We start from the raw sequence: 20,238 nt of genomic DNA, 5'->3' as shown, positions 1-20,238 counted from the left end.
ATCCTAACTATTTCCTTAAATCAAATTGGAATTTTCATGTCTAACATCCCCTTACAGCCATGGAGGATCGTTTATTTTCTGTCGCTACCTTAGACTTCCTTTTGCTTTTTTATCGAAACCATTTCCTTTAAGGATTGTTTTCTTAACCACTTGTTTTATATTTTTGCTCATTAGTAAGCTCGGTGTTTTATATTTTTGCTCATTTGTAAGCTCGGTGTTTTATATTTTTGCTCATTAGTATGCTCGGTGTTTTATATTTTGCTCATTAGTAAGCTCGGTGTTTTATATTTGCGCTCATTAGTAAGCTCGGTGTTTTATATTTTTGCTCATTTGTAAGCTCGGTGTTTTATATTTTTGCTCATTAGTATGCTCGGTGTTTTATATTTTGCTCATTAGTAATCTCTGTGTTTTATATATTTGTTCATTAGTAAGCTCGGTGTTTTATATTTTGCTCATTAGTATGCTCGGGGTTTTATATTTTTGCTCATTAGTAAGCTCGGTGTTTTATATATTTGTTCATGAGTAAGCTCGGTGGTTTATATTTTTGCTCATTAGTATGCTCGGTGTTAAATATTTGTGCTCATTAGTATGCTCAGTGTTTTATATTTGTGCTCATTAGTAAGCTCGATGTTTTATATTTTTGCTCATTAGTATACTCGGTGTTTTATATTTTTGCTCATTAGTAAGCTCGATGTTTTATATATTTGCTCATTAGTAAGCTCGGTGGTTTATATTGTTGCTCATTTGTAAGCTCGGTGTTTTATATTTTTGCTCATTTGTAAGTTGGGTGTTTTATATTTTTGCTCATTTGTAAGCTCGGTGTCTTATATTTTTGCTCATTAGTATGCTCGGTGTTTTAAATATTTGTTCATTAGTAAGCTCGGTGTTTTATATTTTGCTCATTAGTAAGCTCGGTGGTTTATATTGTTGCTCATTTGTAAGCTCGGTGTTTTATATTTTTTCTCATTTGTATGCTCGGTGTTTTATATTTTGCTCATTAGTACGCTCGGTGTTTTATATTTGCGCTCATGAGTAAGCTCGGTGTTTTATATTTTTGCTCATTTGTAAGTTGGGTGTTTTATATTTTTGCTCATTTGTAAGCTCGGTGTCTTATATTTTTGCTCATTAGTATGCTCGGTGTTTTATATTTATGCTCATTAGTAAGCTCGGTGTTTTATATTTTTGCTAATTAGTATGCTCGGTGTTTAATATTTGTGCTCATTAGTATGCTCGGTGTTTTATGTTTATGCTCATTAGTAAGCTCGGTGTTTTATATTTGCGCTCATTAGTATGCTCGGTGTTTTATATTTTTTCTCATTAGTAAGCTCGATGTTTTATATTTTGTTCATTAGTATGCTCGATGTTTTATATTTTTGCTCATTAGTAAGCTCGGTGTTTTACATTTTTGCTCATTAGTATGCTTGGTGTTTTATATTTTGTTCAGTAGTAAGCTCGGTGTTTTATATTTTTGCTCATTTGTAAGTTGGGGGTTTTATATTTTTGCTCATTTGTAAGCTCTGTGTTATATATTTTTGCTCATTAGTAAGCTTGGTGTTTTATATTTGTGCTCATTAGTATGCTCGGTGTTTTATATTTGTGCTGATTAGTAAGCTCGGTGTTTTATATTTGTGCTGATTAGGAAGCTCGGTGTTTTATTTTTATTGCTCATTAGTAAGCTCGGTGTTTTATATTTTGCTCATAAGTATGCTCAGTGTTTTATATTTTTGCTCATTAGTAAGCTTGGTGTTTTATATTTGTGCTCATTAGTATGCTCGGTGTTTTATATTTGTGCTGATTAGTAAGCTCGGTGTTTTATATTTGTGCTGATTAGTAAGCTCGGTGTTTTATTTTTATTGCTCATTAGTAAGCTCGGTGTTTTATATTTTGCTCATAAGTATGCTCGGTGGTTTATATTTTTGCTCATTAGTAAGCTCGATGTTTTATATTTTGTTCATTAGTATGCTCGATGTTTTATATTTTTGCTCATTAGTATGCTCGGTGTTTTATATATTTGCTCATTAGAAAGCTCGATGTTTTATATTTTGTTCATTAGTATGCTCGATGTTTTATATTTTTGCTCATTAGTAAGCTCGATGTTTTATATTTTGTTCATTAGTATGCTCGATGTTTTATATTTTTGCTCATTAGTAAGCTCGATGTTTTATATTTTGTTCATTAGTATGCTCGGTGTTTTATATTTTTGCTCATTAGTAAGCTCGGTGTTTTATATTTTTGCTCATTAGTATGCTTGGTGTTTTATATTTTGCTCAGTAGTAAGCTCGGTGTTTTATATTTTTGCTCATTAGTAAGCTCGGTGTTTAATATTTTTGCTCATTAGTAAGCTCGGTGTTTTATATTTTTGCTCATTAGTAAGGTTGGTATTTTATATATTGCTCATTAGTAAGCTCGGTGTTTTATTTTTTTGCTCATTAGTAAGCTCGGTGTTTTATAATTTTGCTCATAAGTAAGCTCGGTGTTTTATATTTTTGCTCATTAGTAAGCTCGGTGTTTCGTTGTCACTACCCCGGTTCTCCCTTTAGGACGTGATATTGCTTGAACTTTACCAAGCTCCATTCGTCGATGAAGCAAAAGTCGCTTATACATACGAAATAAGTGGTTTTATTCTCTATATAATCTTCAAGGTTTTCCATGTGAGGTTTCATTCGTTGATAACTGCCCTAGTTTCTTCAATTTTGAGTTTGAATTAAGGTTTTCTCATTTAGATGTTTTCTAGTTCTTTTTACAGGCTCATGTGGGTCTTTTTATCTTTTACCTCAACCACCGACAACTTCCTTACAGCCTGGAATCTGTTGTCTTAACCACTACCTTACTGCCGCGTGGAATCTATTATGTTCTTCCACTTCTTTTGAATCACGTTGGGTCATTTATCCTTTACCTTTGTCTAACAACCATGTGTAGTCTTTTATCATCTTACAGCCACATGGAAGCTGAAGTCGGACGGTCAGTCAGCCAAGAACTCGCGCGAGGTACCCGGGCATGGTGGCCCGAAGGTGGGGCCAAGGAGAAACCAAGGGGGCCTGGGCAACGCTGGTATGTACGAGCTCCTTTTAACCTGATCAACATGTTAATTCATGTTCTACGCGTGTATGTTCATAGAGTAACTGCTGTTTAATGAGCGTGTTCTTTTCTGTCGGAATAGCCATGTCCATGCTGGCAGCAACAAGAGTAGCCAAGCTGCTATCTGCTGGTCAGACGTCTAAGGTAGGACCACTAAAGGCTGGGAATGTTTATCAGCCGTCCAAAGGAGGACAAACTAGAGCTGGAACATCCAAAGTAGGACCAAGACAAACGTCAACAGTTGAACCAAAAGGAACTGTATCACTGAAGTCAACATCGGGCACACGGATTGACTCTCGGACTGAGATAAGAAAGACAGCCAGGATAACGCAACCGAGAGCTTCCACAGATAGAGCCATAACGGCGGAAGTAGAAACAGATAACGCAACACAAGGGAATACAAAAGTAGCAATTGTTCAAGCGACACAGAAATTCCGGAAGGTTACACTGAAGAAAGAAAGGTATGAGTCACTTTCTTTATAATGAAAGATCAAATTGAAGGCATGTTACTGTCTATGTAATGAATTACTTTTGTAATATATGTGATATGTAAAGCAACATCATATTTACCAAAAATTTATCTACATACGTATGAGTTATCGATCTAATTGACCAGCGCAATATATTTTATTGTAGCCAACAAACCAGTGAAGACCAACACACGGCACAAGTCCTTCAGATGAACGACATTGTACCAATTACGGAGGAAGGCGCACTGGAGACCACACGCACGCGAGTTAAGCGTGACAATAACGACAGTTTGGGTAAATAACCTCTAAGACTTTCAGATAAGGTACAGCATGTGACAACTCACAGTCCGGAAACTACACCCTGTATAAGGTTCATATAGCACAACCAGTGAAGTTTTATGTGACGTTTCGATGACTAGTAACATATTCACCGTCTCCTTCATGAGGAAATGCTCCAATGCCTATTGTATATCTCACATATATCATACCGGTTGTGTTGATAAAGAAACTTTGATACGTTCTCCGTGATAATTTCATACATTTTCAAAAGTTAAATGTAAAGCATTCTTCTTTTTTTATTAGATTCAGCGTGTAATAAAACGTGGATCATTTCTACATGCAATAGGACATCGTCGGCACTGACGTCGTTAGTTAAACATAAGCTGGACCACTTGTATACGTTTCCTAGTAACATAATGTGTGAGAGTATTAAAAATCAATGAGTAAACTAAGTACAATTCATTCTTTCATTGTTCAAACTTCAAAATTTATTATTTTGTTGTCTTGCTTCCCAGACATCGACGCAGAGACAGAGGAAGACACGGAAACTATCAACAGAATTCAGAGATACAAAATCGGTTTATTGAAGAGAAGAAAACCTCCACACAAACAGGAACCAGCTATTCCAAGGTTCAGTGCACGTGACACAGGTCAACCAGAAATTCAACGGGCAGATAACGTGACGTCACAACCTAACGTATCTGACGACGACCGTCGGAACATTACCAGCCGATATTATAACACACCACACGATCATGGTCGATTGGAGGCGAACGTCATTGTTCATCCTCGGGCGACAGTTTCAGCAAGTTCTGGGTATTGATGTACATTTACATTTTAACTACCACAGAAACACAACTTTTGTATTGTAACCTCTCGGGGAATCTCGCGAACTTTTGTATTGTAACCTCTCGGGGAATCTCGCAAACTTTTGTATTGTAACCTCTCGGGGAATCTCGCTTCAGTGTGATCAGGCAGAGGCTTGCCATATCAGAAAAGTGAGGCTTATCACAATGCAAATTAACTTAAAAATTCCTAGGGAGATAACAAACACATCGAACATTGTTTCATTTTTATTGTCACGTGTATCTTATCGGACAAATCACCTGCGACTTTGTCATGCTTTTGATGACAAAATAGTACACAATATTTTAAATCTTTCATCCTCATAGTTACAGAAAATCGCCCCTTTGTAACTGTCTACATACTAGCTGACACAGATTTTAGTTTTTTGGGGGGTTTAACGTCCTCGACACCAAATTTTTAATTCATGATTTATCTAAAAACGAATAAATGCTTAATATTTCATATACCAGGTATATCAAAAAGGTTCCGGTAATTTGCATATTGAATTATGTAAGTATGGCCATTTTTATTAAAGAATAATTGAAAATTTCAACCCAAACTTGAAATGAGATATTACGACGTCATCCAATTAAAGCTTTTTTTACATAGCTCAGACATATTTGTCACTTAAATAAAAATCGTGTTTTATACCTTTCCTCACATCCGACTGATTCATTATGGTATTGCAGTTCCTACATTTCCATTAACACCTACACATGAAAATAATGATGTAGCACGAAAGTAAACATTGAGTTGTATCAATGTTTTTTTGGGAATCGGTCTTCAACATGTATTACACATATATTTGTAAACATGACAGATATCTGCTGTCCACTCATCCATTACAACACATATCATGACAATGGATTGTTTCATCAGGAGTTGACATTGGCACATACTTTCTTTAAAAAACATCATTCACCTACAAAACAAAGACTGACATATGCCACATACTATGCTACTGTGAACACAGTAAGTAGTACAAAAACATTAATCACATGACAAAAATGGAAACCTTTGAAACAGTTAGAAGCGATAACACCTTAATTGGTTCATATACTTTTCTGATAGTACATCAATACATTTAACATAAATATACACAATAATCTTCACAATAAATACATTCAAATTACTTTACAATCAAAATGGACAAATTGCACGAAATAACGCCTATGTAGATCAATGCTTCGGGCCAATTGTAACGTTTCTTTAGAGCATTTGCTTCAATGCATTTAGCAATAGAACTGATAAATATTCGTTCAATATCATTTGATCATTGTTATTTTCCTGAACTAGAAGAATTTTTCAATTATAATAGAAGCAAAAGGAACGGGAAATGAACAGGATTAAGTGTAATTGGTCTACATGTCAGGAAAAACAACTGAAAAGCATAATTTTATTATAAGAAACAAATAAAAACTTCCATCACATGTTAAATAAAGCTTATAGATATATTTACAAAAAGAAAAGACCCTACAGGGCTACAGAAGGGAGATAAATCAGGGAAGTTAAGGTAACAGATCTGACGTCACAGCTCTCCAGCACGCCTCCACCCGCTTCTTGTATCACAGCTCTCCAGTACGCATTCATCACCTCCTAGCCATCGTTTCCTGTGTGACTCATGATGATAGGAACTGATAACAGAAATATTAACTCCACGTCATAATTTAATTATTGCACTGTATATTAATTATTGGTACTTCGTGAATTATTTTAATGTATTTCAATTATTTACTGGATATCTAAAAAGAGAAAGTGAGCAAGACTCACAATTAACATGTCCTAGCTTCATCTATAGAGTGATCACAAGCTAACTATCTTCTGTTAGAGTGATCACAAGCTAACTATCTTCAGTTAGAGTGATCACAAGATAACTATCTTCTGTTAGAGTGATCACAAGATAACTATCTTCTGTTAGAGTGATCACAAGCTAACTATCTTTTGTTAAATTCCATTTTTAGTAGCCGTAGAAGTAGGGCAGATCGTGATGCCAAGGAATGTGACGGAAAGACAGACAAGGCAAACATATTACCCATTGCCCATCCCTGCCTCAAGTAACATGGGCATACATAATTATACAGTTCATAAACTGTTGTTACAGATACTGTTTATTGTGCTACATAGTTAAATTTTTCACTTTGTTTAAAATCACTGTACCGTATATTTTAAGATCATGTTAATAGGTTTCCCAGTACTCTTTTGAAGTCATTTTGAGTGTTTTGATAAATTTGAACGCTGACTCTAAATATTGATCAAGGTCACTTCTTTTCAAAAACTTTGTAGCACACCATTCCAGCAATCTACTTTTCACATTCTATGACTCTACTCCTTTGGTTCTTCAGAAGAAGTTGTTTAGTGTTTAACAAATTAGACTCGGGTGACCTTGGATTTGGGCCATGACCATTTTTTTCACAATCATTTGGACACTTCATGCCAGCAAGCTTATGGACAAATATCAACATACTATATGATTTGGTTAGTTAGAAGAGGTTGTATGAGCATTTTAACAGATCTAATCCCTATGACCTTAAATATATGTCAAGGTCAAAGGAATTACTACACTGCTAGGGGTCACTATGACCTTGACTATGTCTCAACATCGTCAAGGAATACTTCCTACTAAAGTTGGATGTAATAAGCAGAGTGGTTATGAGAAGAAGTTGTCCATTGAAAAAGTTAAAAATACAGGCAAACAACGGATGACAACAGACTGCAATAGCCCACGTGGCCCTTCAGACACTAATTACTTACTGATAATAACTGCCAGTATGATAACAACCACCAGTGCCAAGATTATCTTCATCTACAAAGAGAACATAGTTATTAGTATCAAGGGAAACTGAAAGTCTTGGAACGGAGGTGTACACTATTCCAGCATTACTAGGTCCAGTCAAGGTACTACGTTTAGCTTGATGATCGGTCAAACTGGGCACACCGGTAGGTACCCGTTATACTATCACAAAAGATGACTGGAATCATCTATCAAACATGAGAAAAATATACCCTGTAGCACAAAATCGTAGATTTGATAGAAAATACAGTAAAACCTTGTAAAGCTGCCTTCATTGTCCAGCCAAACTTTGCTGTAGTAAAGGGTCCAGTGAGGGGGAGGGGCGGGGGGCATCCTGTAGAGCAAATAAATGTGCAGTGGGGTATCCCAGGTGTTGTCAAACAAACTGCAATGTGGAAGTGAGGTATCCCTGGTATTCTCACACAAACAGCAGCCGTGGAGTGGGTATCCCAGTGGGGATTGGGGCATCCGAGGCATTGTCATACAAACAGCAAATGTGGAAGTGAGGTATCCCAGGCGATGGCACACAAACAGCAACGTGAAAGAGGGGTATCCCAGGTATTATCACACAAACAGCAACCGTGGAGTGGGTATCCCAGTGGGGATTAGGGTATCCGGGGTATTGTCATACAAACAGCAACTATGGAGTGGGTATCCCAGTGGGGATTGGGGTATCCGAGGTATTGTCATACAAACAGCAAATGTGGAAGTGGGGTATCCCAGGTGTTGTCACACAAACAGCAACATGGAAGTGGGGTATCCCGGAGGGGATTGGGGTATCCAGCGTATTGTCTTACAAACAGCAAATGTGGAAGTGGGGTATCCCAGGTGTTGTCACACAAACAGCAATGTGGAAGTGGGGCATCCCAGTGGGGATTGGGGTATCCCAGGTGTTGTCACACAAACAGCAACCGTGGAGTGGGTATACCAGTGGGGATTGGGGTATCCGGGGTATTGTCATACAAACAGCAAATGTGGAAGTGAGGTATCCCAGGTGTTGGCACACAAACAGCAACGTGAAAGAGGGGTATCCCAGGTATTGTCACACAAACAGCAACTATAGAGTGGGGTATCCCAGGTGTTGTCACACAAACAGCAAATGTGGAAGTGAGGGATCCCAGGCGTTGTCACACAAACAGCAACTATGGAGTTGGGAATCCCGGGTATTGTCACACAAAACAGTAACGTGGAAGAGGGGTATCCCAGGTATTGTCACACAAACAGCAACTATGGAGTGGGTATCCCAGTGGGGATTGGGTATCTGAGGTATTGTCATACAAACAGCAAATGTGGAAGTGGGGTATCCCATGTATTGTCACACAAACAGCAACATGGAAGTGGGGTATCCCGGGGGGGATTGGGGTATCCAGCGTATTGTCTTACAAACAGCAAATGTGGAAGTGGGGTATCCCAGGTGTTGTCACACAAACAGCAACCGTGGAGTGGGTATCCCAGTGGGGATTGGGGTATCCCAGGTGTTGTCACACAAACAGCAACTGTGGAGTGGGTATCCCAGTGGGGATTGGGGTATCCCAAGTGTTGTCACACAAACAGCAAATGTGGAGTGGAGTATCCCAGGTGCTGTTACACAAACAGCAATGTGGAAGTAAGGGATCCCAGGTATTGTCACACACACAGCAAATGTAGAAGAGGGATATCCCATGTATTGTCAGAGAAACAGCAACTATGGAGTGGGGTATCCCAGGTATTGTCACACAAACAGCAACTATGGAGTGGGGTATTGTTGTCACACAAACAGCAACGTGGAAGTAGGGGAATCCCAGGTATTGTCACACAAACAGCAACGTGGAAGAGGGGCATACCAGGTATTGTCACACAAACAGCAACGTGGAAGTGGGGTATCCCAGGTATTGTCACACAAACAGCAACTAGGGAGTGGGGTATCCCAGGTATTGTCACTCAAACAGCAACTATGGAGTGGGGTATCCCAGGTATTCTCACACAAACAGCAACATGGAAGAGGGGTATACCAGGTATTGTCACACAAACAGCACCGTGGAAGAGGGGCATCCCAGGTATTGTCACACAAACAGCAACTATGGAGTGGGTATCCCAGTGGGGATTGGGGTATCCCAGGTGTTGTCACACAAGCAGCAACTGTGGAGTGGGTATCCCAGTGGGGATTGGGGTATCCCAAGTGTTGTCACACAAACAGCAAATGTGGAGTGGAGTATCCCAGGTGCTGTTACACAAACAGCAATGTGGAAGTAAGGGATCCCAGGTATTGTCACACACACAGCAAATGTAGAAGAGGGATATCCCACGTATTGTCAGAGAAACAGCAACTATGGAGTGGGGTATCCCAGGTATCGTTGACACACAAACAGCAACTATGGAGTGGGGTATCCCAGGGATTGTCACACAAACAGCAACTATGGAGTGGGGTATCCCAAGTGTTGTCACACAAACAGCAACGTGGAAAATGTGGAGTGGAGTATCCCAGGTGCTGTTACACAAACAGCAATGTGGAAGTAAGGGATCCCAGGTATTGTCACACACACAGCAAATGTAGAAGAGGGATATCCCACGTATTGTCAGAGAAACAGCAACTATGGAGTGGGGTATCCCAGGTGTTGTCACACAAACAGCAACCGTGGAGTGGGTATCCCAGTGGGGATTGGGGTATCCCAGGTGTTGTCACACAAGCAGCAACTGTGGAGTGGGTATCCCAGTGGGGATTGGGGTATCCGAGGTATTGTCATACAAACAGCAAATGTGGAAGTGAGGTATCCCAGGTGTTGGCACACAAACAGCAACGTGAAAGAGGGGTATCCCAGGTATTGTCACACAAACAGCAATGTGGAAGTGGGGTATCCCGGTGGGGCTTGGGGTATCCTGAGTGTTGTCACACAAACAGCAAATGAGGAGTTGGGAATCCCAGGTATTGTCACACAAACAGCAACGTGGAAGAGGGGCATACCAGGTATTGTCACACAAACAGCAACGTGGAAGAGGGGTATACCAGGTATTGTCACACAGACAGCAACGTGGAAGGGGGGTATCCCAGGTATTGTCACACAAACAGCAACATGGAAGAGGGGTATACCAGGTATTGTCACACAAACAGCAACGTGGAAGAGGGGTATCCCAGGTATTGTCACACAAACAGCAACGGGGAAGTGGGGAATCCCAGGTGTTGTCACACAAACAGCTATGGAGTGGGGATCCCAGGTGTTGTCACACAAACAGCTATGGAGTGGGGATCCCAGGTGTTGTCACACAAACAGCTATGGAGTGGGTATCCAAGGTGGTGTCACACAAACAGCAACTATGGAGTTGGGTATCCCAGGTATTGTCACCCAAACAGCAACTATGGAGTGGGGTATCCCAAGTGTTGTCACACAAACAGCAACGGGGAAGTGGGGAATCCCAGGTGTTGTCACACAAACAGCTATGGAGTGGGTATCCCAGGTGTTGTCACACAAACAGCAACTATGGAGTGGGGAATCCCAGGTATTGTCACACAAACAGCAACTATGGAGTGGGGTATCCCAAGTGTTGTCACACAAACAGCAACGTGGAAGTGGGGTATCTCAGGTATTGTCGCACAAACAGCAAGGTGAAAGAGGGGTATACCAGGTATTGTCACACAAACAGCAACGGGGAAGTGGGGTATCCCAGGTGTTGTCACACAAACAGCAATGTGGAAGTGGGGTATCCCAGGTATTGTCACACAAACAGCAACGTGGAAGTGGGGTATTCCAGGTGTTGTCACAAAAACAGCAACGTGGAAGTGGGGTATCCCAGGTGTTGTCACACAAACAGCAACGTGGAAGTGGGGTATCCCAGGTATTGTCACACAAACAGCAACGTGGAAGTGGGGTATCCCAGGTGTTGTCACACAAACAGCAACTATGGAGTGGGGTATCCCAGGTATTGTCACACAAACAACTATGGAGTGGGGTATCCCAGGTGTTGTCACACAAACAGCTATGGAGTGGGTATCCCAGGTGTTGTCACACAAACAACTATGGAGTGGGTATCCCAGGTGTTGTCACACAAACAACTATGGAGTGGGGTTTCCCAGGTGTTGTCACACAAATAGCAACTATGGAGTGAGGTATCCCAGGTGTTGTCACACAAATAGCAACTATGGAGTGGGGTATCCCAGGTGTTGTCACACAAACAGCAACGTGGAAGTGGGGTATCCCAGGTGTTGTCACAAAAACAGCAACGTCGAAGTGGGGTATCCCAGGTGTTGTCACACAAACAGCAACGTGGAAGTGGGGTATCCCAGGTATTGTCACACAAACAGCAACTATGGAGTGGGTATCCCAGGTGTTGTCACACAAACAGCTATGGAGTGGGTATCCCAGGTGTTGTCGCACAAACAACTATGGAGTGGGTATCCCAGGTGTTCTCACACAAACAACTATGGAGTGGGGTTTCCCAGGTGTTGCCACACAAACAGCAACTATGGAGTGGGGTATCCCAGGTATTGTCACACAAACAACTATGGAGTGGGGTATCCCAGGGGTTGTCAAACAAACAGCAACTATGGAGTGGGGTATCCCTGGGGTTGTCACACAAACAGCAACTATGGAGTGGGGTATCCCAGGGGTTGTCACACAAACAGCAACTATGGAGTGGGGTATCCCTGGTGTTGTCACACAAACAGCAACTATGGAGTGGGGTATCCCAGGTATCGTTACACAAACAACCACTATGGAGTGGGTATCCCAGGTGTTGTCACACAAACAGCAACTATGGAGTGGGTATCCCAGGTGTTATCACAAAAACAGCCACTATGGAGTGGGTATCCCAGGTGTTGTCACACAAACAGCTACTATGGAGTGGGTATCCCAGGTGTTGTCACACAAACAGCCACTATGGAGTGGGTATCCCAGGTGTTGTCACACAAACAGCAACTATGGAGTGGGTATCCCAGGTGTTGTCACACAAACAGCCACTATGGAGTGGGTATCCCAGGTGTTGTCACACAAACAGCAACTATGGAGTGGGTATCCCAGGTGTTGTCACACAAACAGCCACTATGGAGTGGGTATCCCAGGTGTTGTCACACAAACAGCAACTATGGAGTGGGTATCCCAGGTGTTGTCACACAAACAGCCACTATGGAGTGGGTATCCCAGGTGTTGTCACACAAACAGCAACTATGGAGTGGGTATCCCAGGTGTTGTCACACAAACAGCCACTATGGAGTGGGTATCCCAGGTGTTGTCACACAAACAGCAACTATGGAGTGGGTATCCCAGGTGTTGTCACACAAACAGCCACTATGGAGTGGGTATCCCAGGTGTTGTCACACAAACAGCAACTATGGAGTGGGTATCCCAGGTGTTGTCACACAAACAGCCACTATGGAGTGGGTATCCCAGGTGTTGTCACACAAACAGCAACTATGGAGTGGGTATCCCAGGTGTTGTCACACAAACAGCCACTATGGAGTGGGTATCCCAGGTGTTGTCACACAAACAGCAACTATGGAGTGGGTATCCCAGGTGTTGTCACACAAACAGCCACTATGGAGTGGGTATCCCAGGTGTTGTCACACAAACAGCAACTATGGAGTGGGTATCCCAGGTGTTGTCACACAAACAGCCACTATGGAGTGGGTATCCCAGGTGTTGTCACACAAACAGCCACTATGGAGTGGGTATCCCAGGTGTTGTCACACAAACAGCCACTATGGAGTGGGTATCCCAGGTGTTGTCACACAAACAGCCACTATGGAGTGGGTATCCCAGGTGTTGTCACACAAACAGCCACTATGGAGTGGGTATCCCAGGTGTTGTCACACAAACAGCCACTATGGAGTGGGTATCCCAGGTGTTGTCACACAAACAGCAACTATGGAGTGGGTATCCCAGGTGTTATCACACAAAGAGCCACTATGGAGTGGGTATCACAGGTGTTGTCACACAAACAGCAACTATGGAGTGGGTATCCCAGGTGTTGTCACACAAACAGCCAGTATGGAGTGGGTATCCCAGGTGTTGTCAGACAAACAGCCACTATGGAGTGGGTATCCCAGGGGTTATCACACAAACAGCAACTATGGAGTGGGGATCCCAGGTGTTATCACACAAAGAGCCACTATGGATTGGGTATCACAGGTGTTGTCACACAAACAGCAACTATGGAGGGGGTATCCCAGGTGTGGTCACACGAACAGCAATTGTGAAGTGGGTATCCCAGGTGTTGTCACACTAACAGCCAATATGGAGTGGGTATCCCAGGTGTCGTCACACAAACAGCTATGGAGTGGGTATCCCAGGTATTGTCACTCAAACAGCAACTATGGAGTGGGTATCCCAGGTGTTGTCACACAAACAGCAATTGTGAAGTGGGTATCCCAGGTGTTGTCACACAAACAGCTATGGAGTGGGTATCCCCAGGAGGAGTGGGGTATCCCGAGTGTTTATTACAAAGACATGTTGGGCTCTGTTGACTTTGGTCTGAGATAAATAAAGATCAACATCATTGAAGTAAAACTAGTATCATAAACGGATGTGCTGACACCATTACCTTAAAATGAATCAAACAGAATTACCTTAAATACGGATTAACCAAATTATTACCTTGCAATTTTTCCACCACATGTTTTTTCTCAGGTCACGAGAACGTGATCGAAACAAATCAGAGTTACCAGCCAAGTTGTCTGAAATGTAGAAAGTAAATCAGAGTTACCAGTCAAGATATCTGAAATGTAGAACGTAAATCAGAGTTACCAGCCAAGCTGGCTGAAATGTAAAAAGTAAATCAGAGTTACCAGCCAAGCTGTCTGAAATGTAGAAAGTAAATCAGAGTTACCAGCCAAGCTGTCTGAAGTGTAGAAAGTAAATCAGAGTTACCAGCCAAGCTGTCTGAAATGTAGAAAGTAAATCAGAGTTACCAGCCAAGCTGTCTGAAATGTAGAAAGTAGATCAGAGTTACCAGCCAAGCTGTCTGAATTGTAGAAAGTAAAAAGAATTAAAAACTTTAAGGAAATATTGCAAAATAACCTTTTTTCTGACTATTAATTCAAGAAAAACTTAACCATTGTGATATTCACCTATGTATACACACTTATACTGTTAACTACATTTGTATGTCCGTGTGCTGTTTTTTCATATAATTATATAACTACATGTAATTTCCCTTCACTTTGAACAGAGCAAAATTATACCAAGGCCAAATTTTCCCCCTTCACAGCACACCAAAGGGTAAAGAAGATGTATGTATCAGTGCAGAAATATAAAGCACATATATCATGATTATACATATTGTATCAAACCTGACAGACGTGACATTTGTTATAAGTACACCCTGTAACTTACCAGATTTGTCCTGTAGATCCCCCTGTAACTTACCAGATTTGTCCTGTAGATCCCCCTGGAACTTACGAGATTTGTCCTGTAGATCCCCCTGTAACCTACCAGATTTGTCCTGTAGATCCCCCTGGAACTTACGAGATTTGTCCTGTAGATCCCCCTGTAACTTACCAGATTTGTCCTGTAGATCCTCCAGGCGATCACCGCGGTCAATCACTTTACCCATGTTATCCTTCATAATGCCAACAACATCATCCACCTGGTTCTGGAGTCTGTCAAGTATTCAAACAAGATGTCAGCCAGGTAAACAACACATGTCAGTCAGGTAAACAACACATGTCAGTCAGGTGAACAACACATGTCTGTCAGGTAAACAACACATGTCAGCAAAGTAGACCCGGGGAGAAGGGCTATAACTAAAAGATACCTATGTTACATAAACACATATGCTGGTTCTGTTAATCATTATACATGTAATGGTATTTCCTGAGAAATTTCCACCAAAAGGTGAATCAGTTGTCCTTTTTATTTTCAAAATCTTTAAAACCGGCACTATTTGCATGCTCCTTTCCTCCCAGTAACACCAATGGTATAATCCTCCCAGTAACACCAACGGTATAAATCAGACTAGTCCCAGTAACACCAATGGTATAAATCAAACAAGTGCCAGTAACACCAACGGTATAAATCAGACTAGTGCCAGTAACCCCAATGGTATAATCAGACTAGTGTCAGTAACACCAGTGGTATAAATCAGACTGGTGTCAGTAACACCAATTGTATAAATCAGACTATTTGCATGCTCCTTCCCTCCCAGTAACACCAAAGGTATAAATCAGACTAGGGTCAGTAACATCAATGGTATAAATCATTCTAGTCCCAGTAACACAAATGGTTTAAATCAGACTAGTGCCAGTAAAACCAATGGAATAAATCAGACTAGTGCCATTAACACCAATGGTATCAATCAAACTAGTGTCAGTAACACCAATGGTATAAATCAGACTAGTCCCAGTCACACCAACAGTATAAATCAGACTAGTCCCAGTAACACCAATGGCATAAATCAGACTAGTTCCAGTAACACCAATGGTTTAAATCAGACTAGTGCCAGAACCACCAATGGTATAAATCAGGCTAGTGTCAGTAACACCCATGGTATAAATCAGACTGGTGTCAGTAACACCAATAGTATAAATCAGACTAGTACCAGTAACACCAATGGTAGAAATCACACTAGTGTCACACAAGTGCAGCCTACTTAATCCCCCCAGAAACACCAATGGACTAAATCAGACTAGTCCCATTAAAACAAATGGTATAAATCAGACTCGTGTCAGTAACACCAATGGGATAAATAAGACTAGTCCCAGTCACACCAACAGTATAAATCAGACTAGTTCCACACACGTCCACACTACTTAATCCCCCCAGTAACACCAATGGTCTAAATCAGACTCGTCCCAGTAACACCAATGATATAAATCAGACTAGTCTCAGTCACACCAACAGTATAAATCAGACTAGTACCAGTAACAACAATGGTATCAATCAGACTAGTGCCAGTGACACCAATGGTATAAATTAGACTAGTGTCACACAAGACCACACTACTTAATCCCCCCAGTAAAACCAATGGAATAAATCAGACTAGTGTTAGTAACACCAATGGTACAAATCAGACTAGTGTCAGTCACACCAATGGTATAAATTAGACTAGTGTCACACAAGTGCAGACACTTAATCCCCCCAGTTACACCAATGGCATAAATCAGACTAGTGTAAGTAACACCAATGGTATGAATCAGACTAGTGTCAGAAACTCCAATGGTATAAATCAGACAAATCCCAGTCACACCAATGCTATAAATCAGACTAGTGTTAGTAACACCAATGGTACAAATCAGACTAGTGTCAGAAACTCCAATGGTATAAATCAGCCTGGTCCCAGTAACACCAATGTTATAAATCAGACTAGTGTTAGTAACACCAATGGTATCAATCAGACTAGTCCCAGTAAAACCAATGGAATAAATCAGACAATTCCCAGTAACACCAATGGCATAAATCAGACTAGTGTCGGTAACACCAATGGTATAGATCAGACTAGTGTCAGTTACACCAATGGTATAAATTAGACTAGTCCCAGTAAAACCCATGGTATAAATCAGACTGGTGTCAGTAACACCAATGGTAGAAATCAGGCTAGTGCCAGTAACACCAACGGTATAAATCGGACTAGTCCCAGTAACAACACTGGTATAAATCAGACTAGCCAGTAACACCAATGGTATCAATCAGACTAGTGCCAGAACCACCAATGGTATAAATCGGACTAGTGTCAGTAACAGCAATGGTATAAATCAGACAAGTGTCACACAAGTGCAGCCTACTTAATCCCCCCAGTAAAACCAATGGAATAAATCAGACTAGTGTAAGTAACACCAATGGTATTAATCAGACTAGTGTCAGACACGTCCACACTACTTAATCCTCCCAGTAACACCAATAGTATAAATAAGACTAGTGTCAGTAACACGAATGGGATAAATCAGACTAGTCCCAGTAAAACCAATGGGATAAATCAGACTAGTCACAGTAACAACAATGGTATCAATCAGACTAGTGCCAGTAAAACCAATGGTATAAATCATACTAGTCCCAGTAACAACAATGGTATCAATCAGACTAGACCCAGTAACACCAATGGCATAAATCAGACTAGTTCCAGTAACACCAATGGTGTAAATCAGACTAGTCCCATTAAAACAAATGGTATAAATCAGACTAGGCCCAGTAACACCAATGGTGTAAATCAGACTAGTGTCAATAACACCAATGGTATAACTCAGACTAGTGTCACACAAGACCACACTACTTAATCCCCCCATTAATACCAATGGTATAAATCATACTAGTGTCACACAAGTGCAGACACTTAATCCCCCCAGTTACACCAATGGAATAAATAAGACTAGTGTCAGTAACTAGTCCCAGTAACACCATTGGTATAAATCAGACTAGTCTCAGTAACACCAATGGTATTAATCAGACTAGTGTCAGAAACTCCAATGGTATAAATCAGACAAGTGTCACACAAGTGCAGCCTACTTAATCCCCCCAGTAACACCAATGGCATAAATCAGACTAGTTCCAGTAACACCAATGGTTTAAATCAGACTAGTGCCTGTAACACCAATGGTATAGATCAGACTAGTGTCAGTAGCGCCAATGGTATAAATCAGCCTAGCCCCAGTAACCCCAATGGTATAAAGCAGACTAGTGTCAGTAACATCAACGGTATAAATCAGACTAATCCCAGTAACACCAATGGTGTAAATCAGACTAGTCCCAGGTATAAATAAGACTAGTCACAGTAACACCAATGGTAATAAGACTAGTGCCAGTAACTAGTGTCAGTAACACGAATGGGATAAATCAGACTAGTGTCGCACAAGTGCAGACTACTTAAACCCCCCAGTTACACCAATGGAATAAATAAGACTAGTCCCAGAAACACCAATGGACTAAATCAGACTAGTCCCCGTAACACCAATGGTATAGATCAGACTAGTCCCAGTAAAACCAATGGAATAAATCAGACTAGTGCTAGTAACACCAATGGTATTAATCAGACTAGTGTCAGACACGTCCACACTACTTAATCCTCCCAGTAACACCAATGGTATCAATCAGACTAGTGCCAGTTACACCAATGGTATAAATTAGACTAGTCCCAGTAAAACCCATGGTATAAATCAGACTTGTCCCAGCAACACCAATAGTATAAATCAGACTAGTCACAGTAACAACAATGGTATCAATCAGACTAGTGCCAGTGACACCAATGGTATAAATAAAACTAGTCCCAGTAACACAAATGGTAGAAATCAGACTAGTGTCACATAAGTCCACACTACTTAATCCCCCCAGAAACACCAATGGAATAAATCAGACAATTCCCAGTAACACCAATGATATAAAACAGACTAGTCCCAATAACACCAATGGTATAAGTCAGACTAGTGTCAGTAACAACACCAATGGTATAAATCACACTAGTGTCAGTAACACGAATGGGATAAATCAGACTAGTGTCATTAACACCAATGGTATAAATTAGACTAGTCCCAGTAAAACCAATGGTATAAATCAAACAAGTGCCAGTAACACCAACGGTATAAATCAGACTAGGGCCAGTAACACAAATGGTAGAAATCAGACTAGTGTCACACACCAATGGTATAAATAAAACTAGTGTCACACAAGTGCAGACTACCTAATCCCCCCAGTTACACCAATGGAATAAATCAGACTAGTGTCAGACACGTCCACACTACTTAATCCTCCCAGTAACACCGATGGTATAAATCAGACTTGTGTCAGTAACACCAATGATATAAATCAGACTAGTGTCAATAACACCAATGGTATAACTCAGACTAGTGTCACACAAGTGCAGCCTACTTAATCCCCCCAGTTACACCAATGGAATAAATTAGACTAGTACCAGTAACACCAATGGTCTAAATCAGACTAGTCTCAGTCACACCAACAGTATAAATCAGACTAGTACCAGTAACACCAATGGTTTAAATCAGACTAGTGCCAGAACCACCAATGGTATAAATCACACTAGTGTCACACAAGTGCAGCCTACTTAATCCCCCCAGTAAAACCAATGGGATAAATCAGACTAGTCACAGTAACACCAATGGTATCAATCAGACTAGTGCCAGTGACACCAATGGTATAAATGAGACTAGTGTCAGTAACACGAATGGGATAAATCAGACTAGTCCCATTAAAACAAATGGTATAAATCAGACAAGTGTCACACAAGTGCAGACTACTTAAACCCCCCAGTTACACCAATGGTATAAATAAAACTAGTGTCACACAAGTGCAGCCTACTTAATCCCCCCAGAAACACCAATGGTATAAATCAGACTAGTGTCACACAAGTGCAGACTACTTAATCCCCCCAGTTACACCAATGGTATAAATCAGACTAGTGTCAGTAACACCAATGGTATAAATCAGACTAGTCCCAGTAACACCAATGGTATAAATCAGACTAGTGTCGCACAAGTGCAGACTACTTAATCCCCCCAGTTACACCAATGGTATAAATCAGACTAGTGTCACACAAGTCCACACTACTTAATCCCCCCATTAATACCAATGGTATAAATCAGAGTAGTGTCAGTAACACCAATGGTATAAATCAGACTAGTCCCAGTAACACCAATGGTATAAATCAGACTACTCCCAGCAACACCAATGGTATAAATCAGACTAGTGTCACACAAGTCCACACTACTTAATCCCCCCATAATACCAATGGTATAAATCAGAGTAGTGTCAGTAACACCAATGGTATAAATCAGACTAGTCGCAGTAACACCAATGGTATAAATCAGACTACTCCCAGTAACACCAATGGTATAAATCAGACTAGTCCCAGTCACACCAATGC

The 20,238-nt window shown here is 41.0% G+C and overlaps 2 protein-coding genes across 3 annotated transcripts in view; one reads left to right on the top strand and one right to left on the bottom strand.

The window, feature by feature from the left end:
* Nucleotides 1-5,663, top strand: part of LOC110449029 (transmembrane channel-like protein 2) — a 36,817-nt gene extending 31,154 nt beyond the window's left edge. Inside the window, exons 23-26 of the mRNA XM_021495602.1 lie at nucleotides 2,938-3,051; nucleotides 3,161-3,539; nucleotides 3,715-3,842; nucleotides 4,343-5,663. Of these exons, the coding sequence (XP_021351277.1) occupies nucleotides 2,938-3,051; nucleotides 3,161-3,539; nucleotides 3,715-3,842; nucleotides 4,343-4,650 (929 nt within the window). The 3' untranslated portion in view covers nucleotides 4,651-5,663. The remainder of the gene's footprint in view (nucleotides 1-2,937; nucleotides 3,052-3,160; nucleotides 3,540-3,714; nucleotides 3,843-4,342) is intronic.
* Nucleotides 4,888-20,238, bottom strand: part of LOC110449027 (vesicle-associated membrane protein 4-like) — a 26,320-nt gene continuing 10,969 nt past the window's right edge. For both annotated transcript variants that reach the window (XM_021495600.1, XM_021495599.1), the window contains exons 5-8: nucleotides 14,931-15,031; nucleotides 14,028-14,107; nucleotides 7,425-7,476; nucleotides 4,888-6,307 (exon numbers count right to left, since the gene is read on the bottom strand). In XM_021495600.1, coding sequence (XP_021351275.1) covers nucleotides 6,270-6,307; nucleotides 7,425-7,476; nucleotides 14,028-14,107; nucleotides 14,931-15,031 — 271 coding nt within the window. In that variant the 3' untranslated portion in view covers nucleotides 4,888-6,269. The remainder of the gene's footprint in view (nucleotides 6,308-7,424; nucleotides 7,477-14,027; nucleotides 14,108-14,930; nucleotides 15,032-20,238) is intronic.

This window comes from Mizuhopecten yessoensis, unplaced genomic scaffold (genome assembly GCF_002113885.1).
Source record: "Mizuhopecten yessoensis strain PY_sf001 unplaced genomic scaffold, ASM211388v2 scaffold4421, whole genome shotgun sequence".
NCBI classification, from domain to species: Eukaryota; Metazoa; Mollusca; class Bivalvia; order Pectinida; family Pectinidae; genus Mizuhopecten; species Mizuhopecten yessoensis.
The sequence above is the reverse complement of the archived record's forward strand: the minus strand, read 5'-3'. Positions and strand labels throughout refer to the sequence as shown.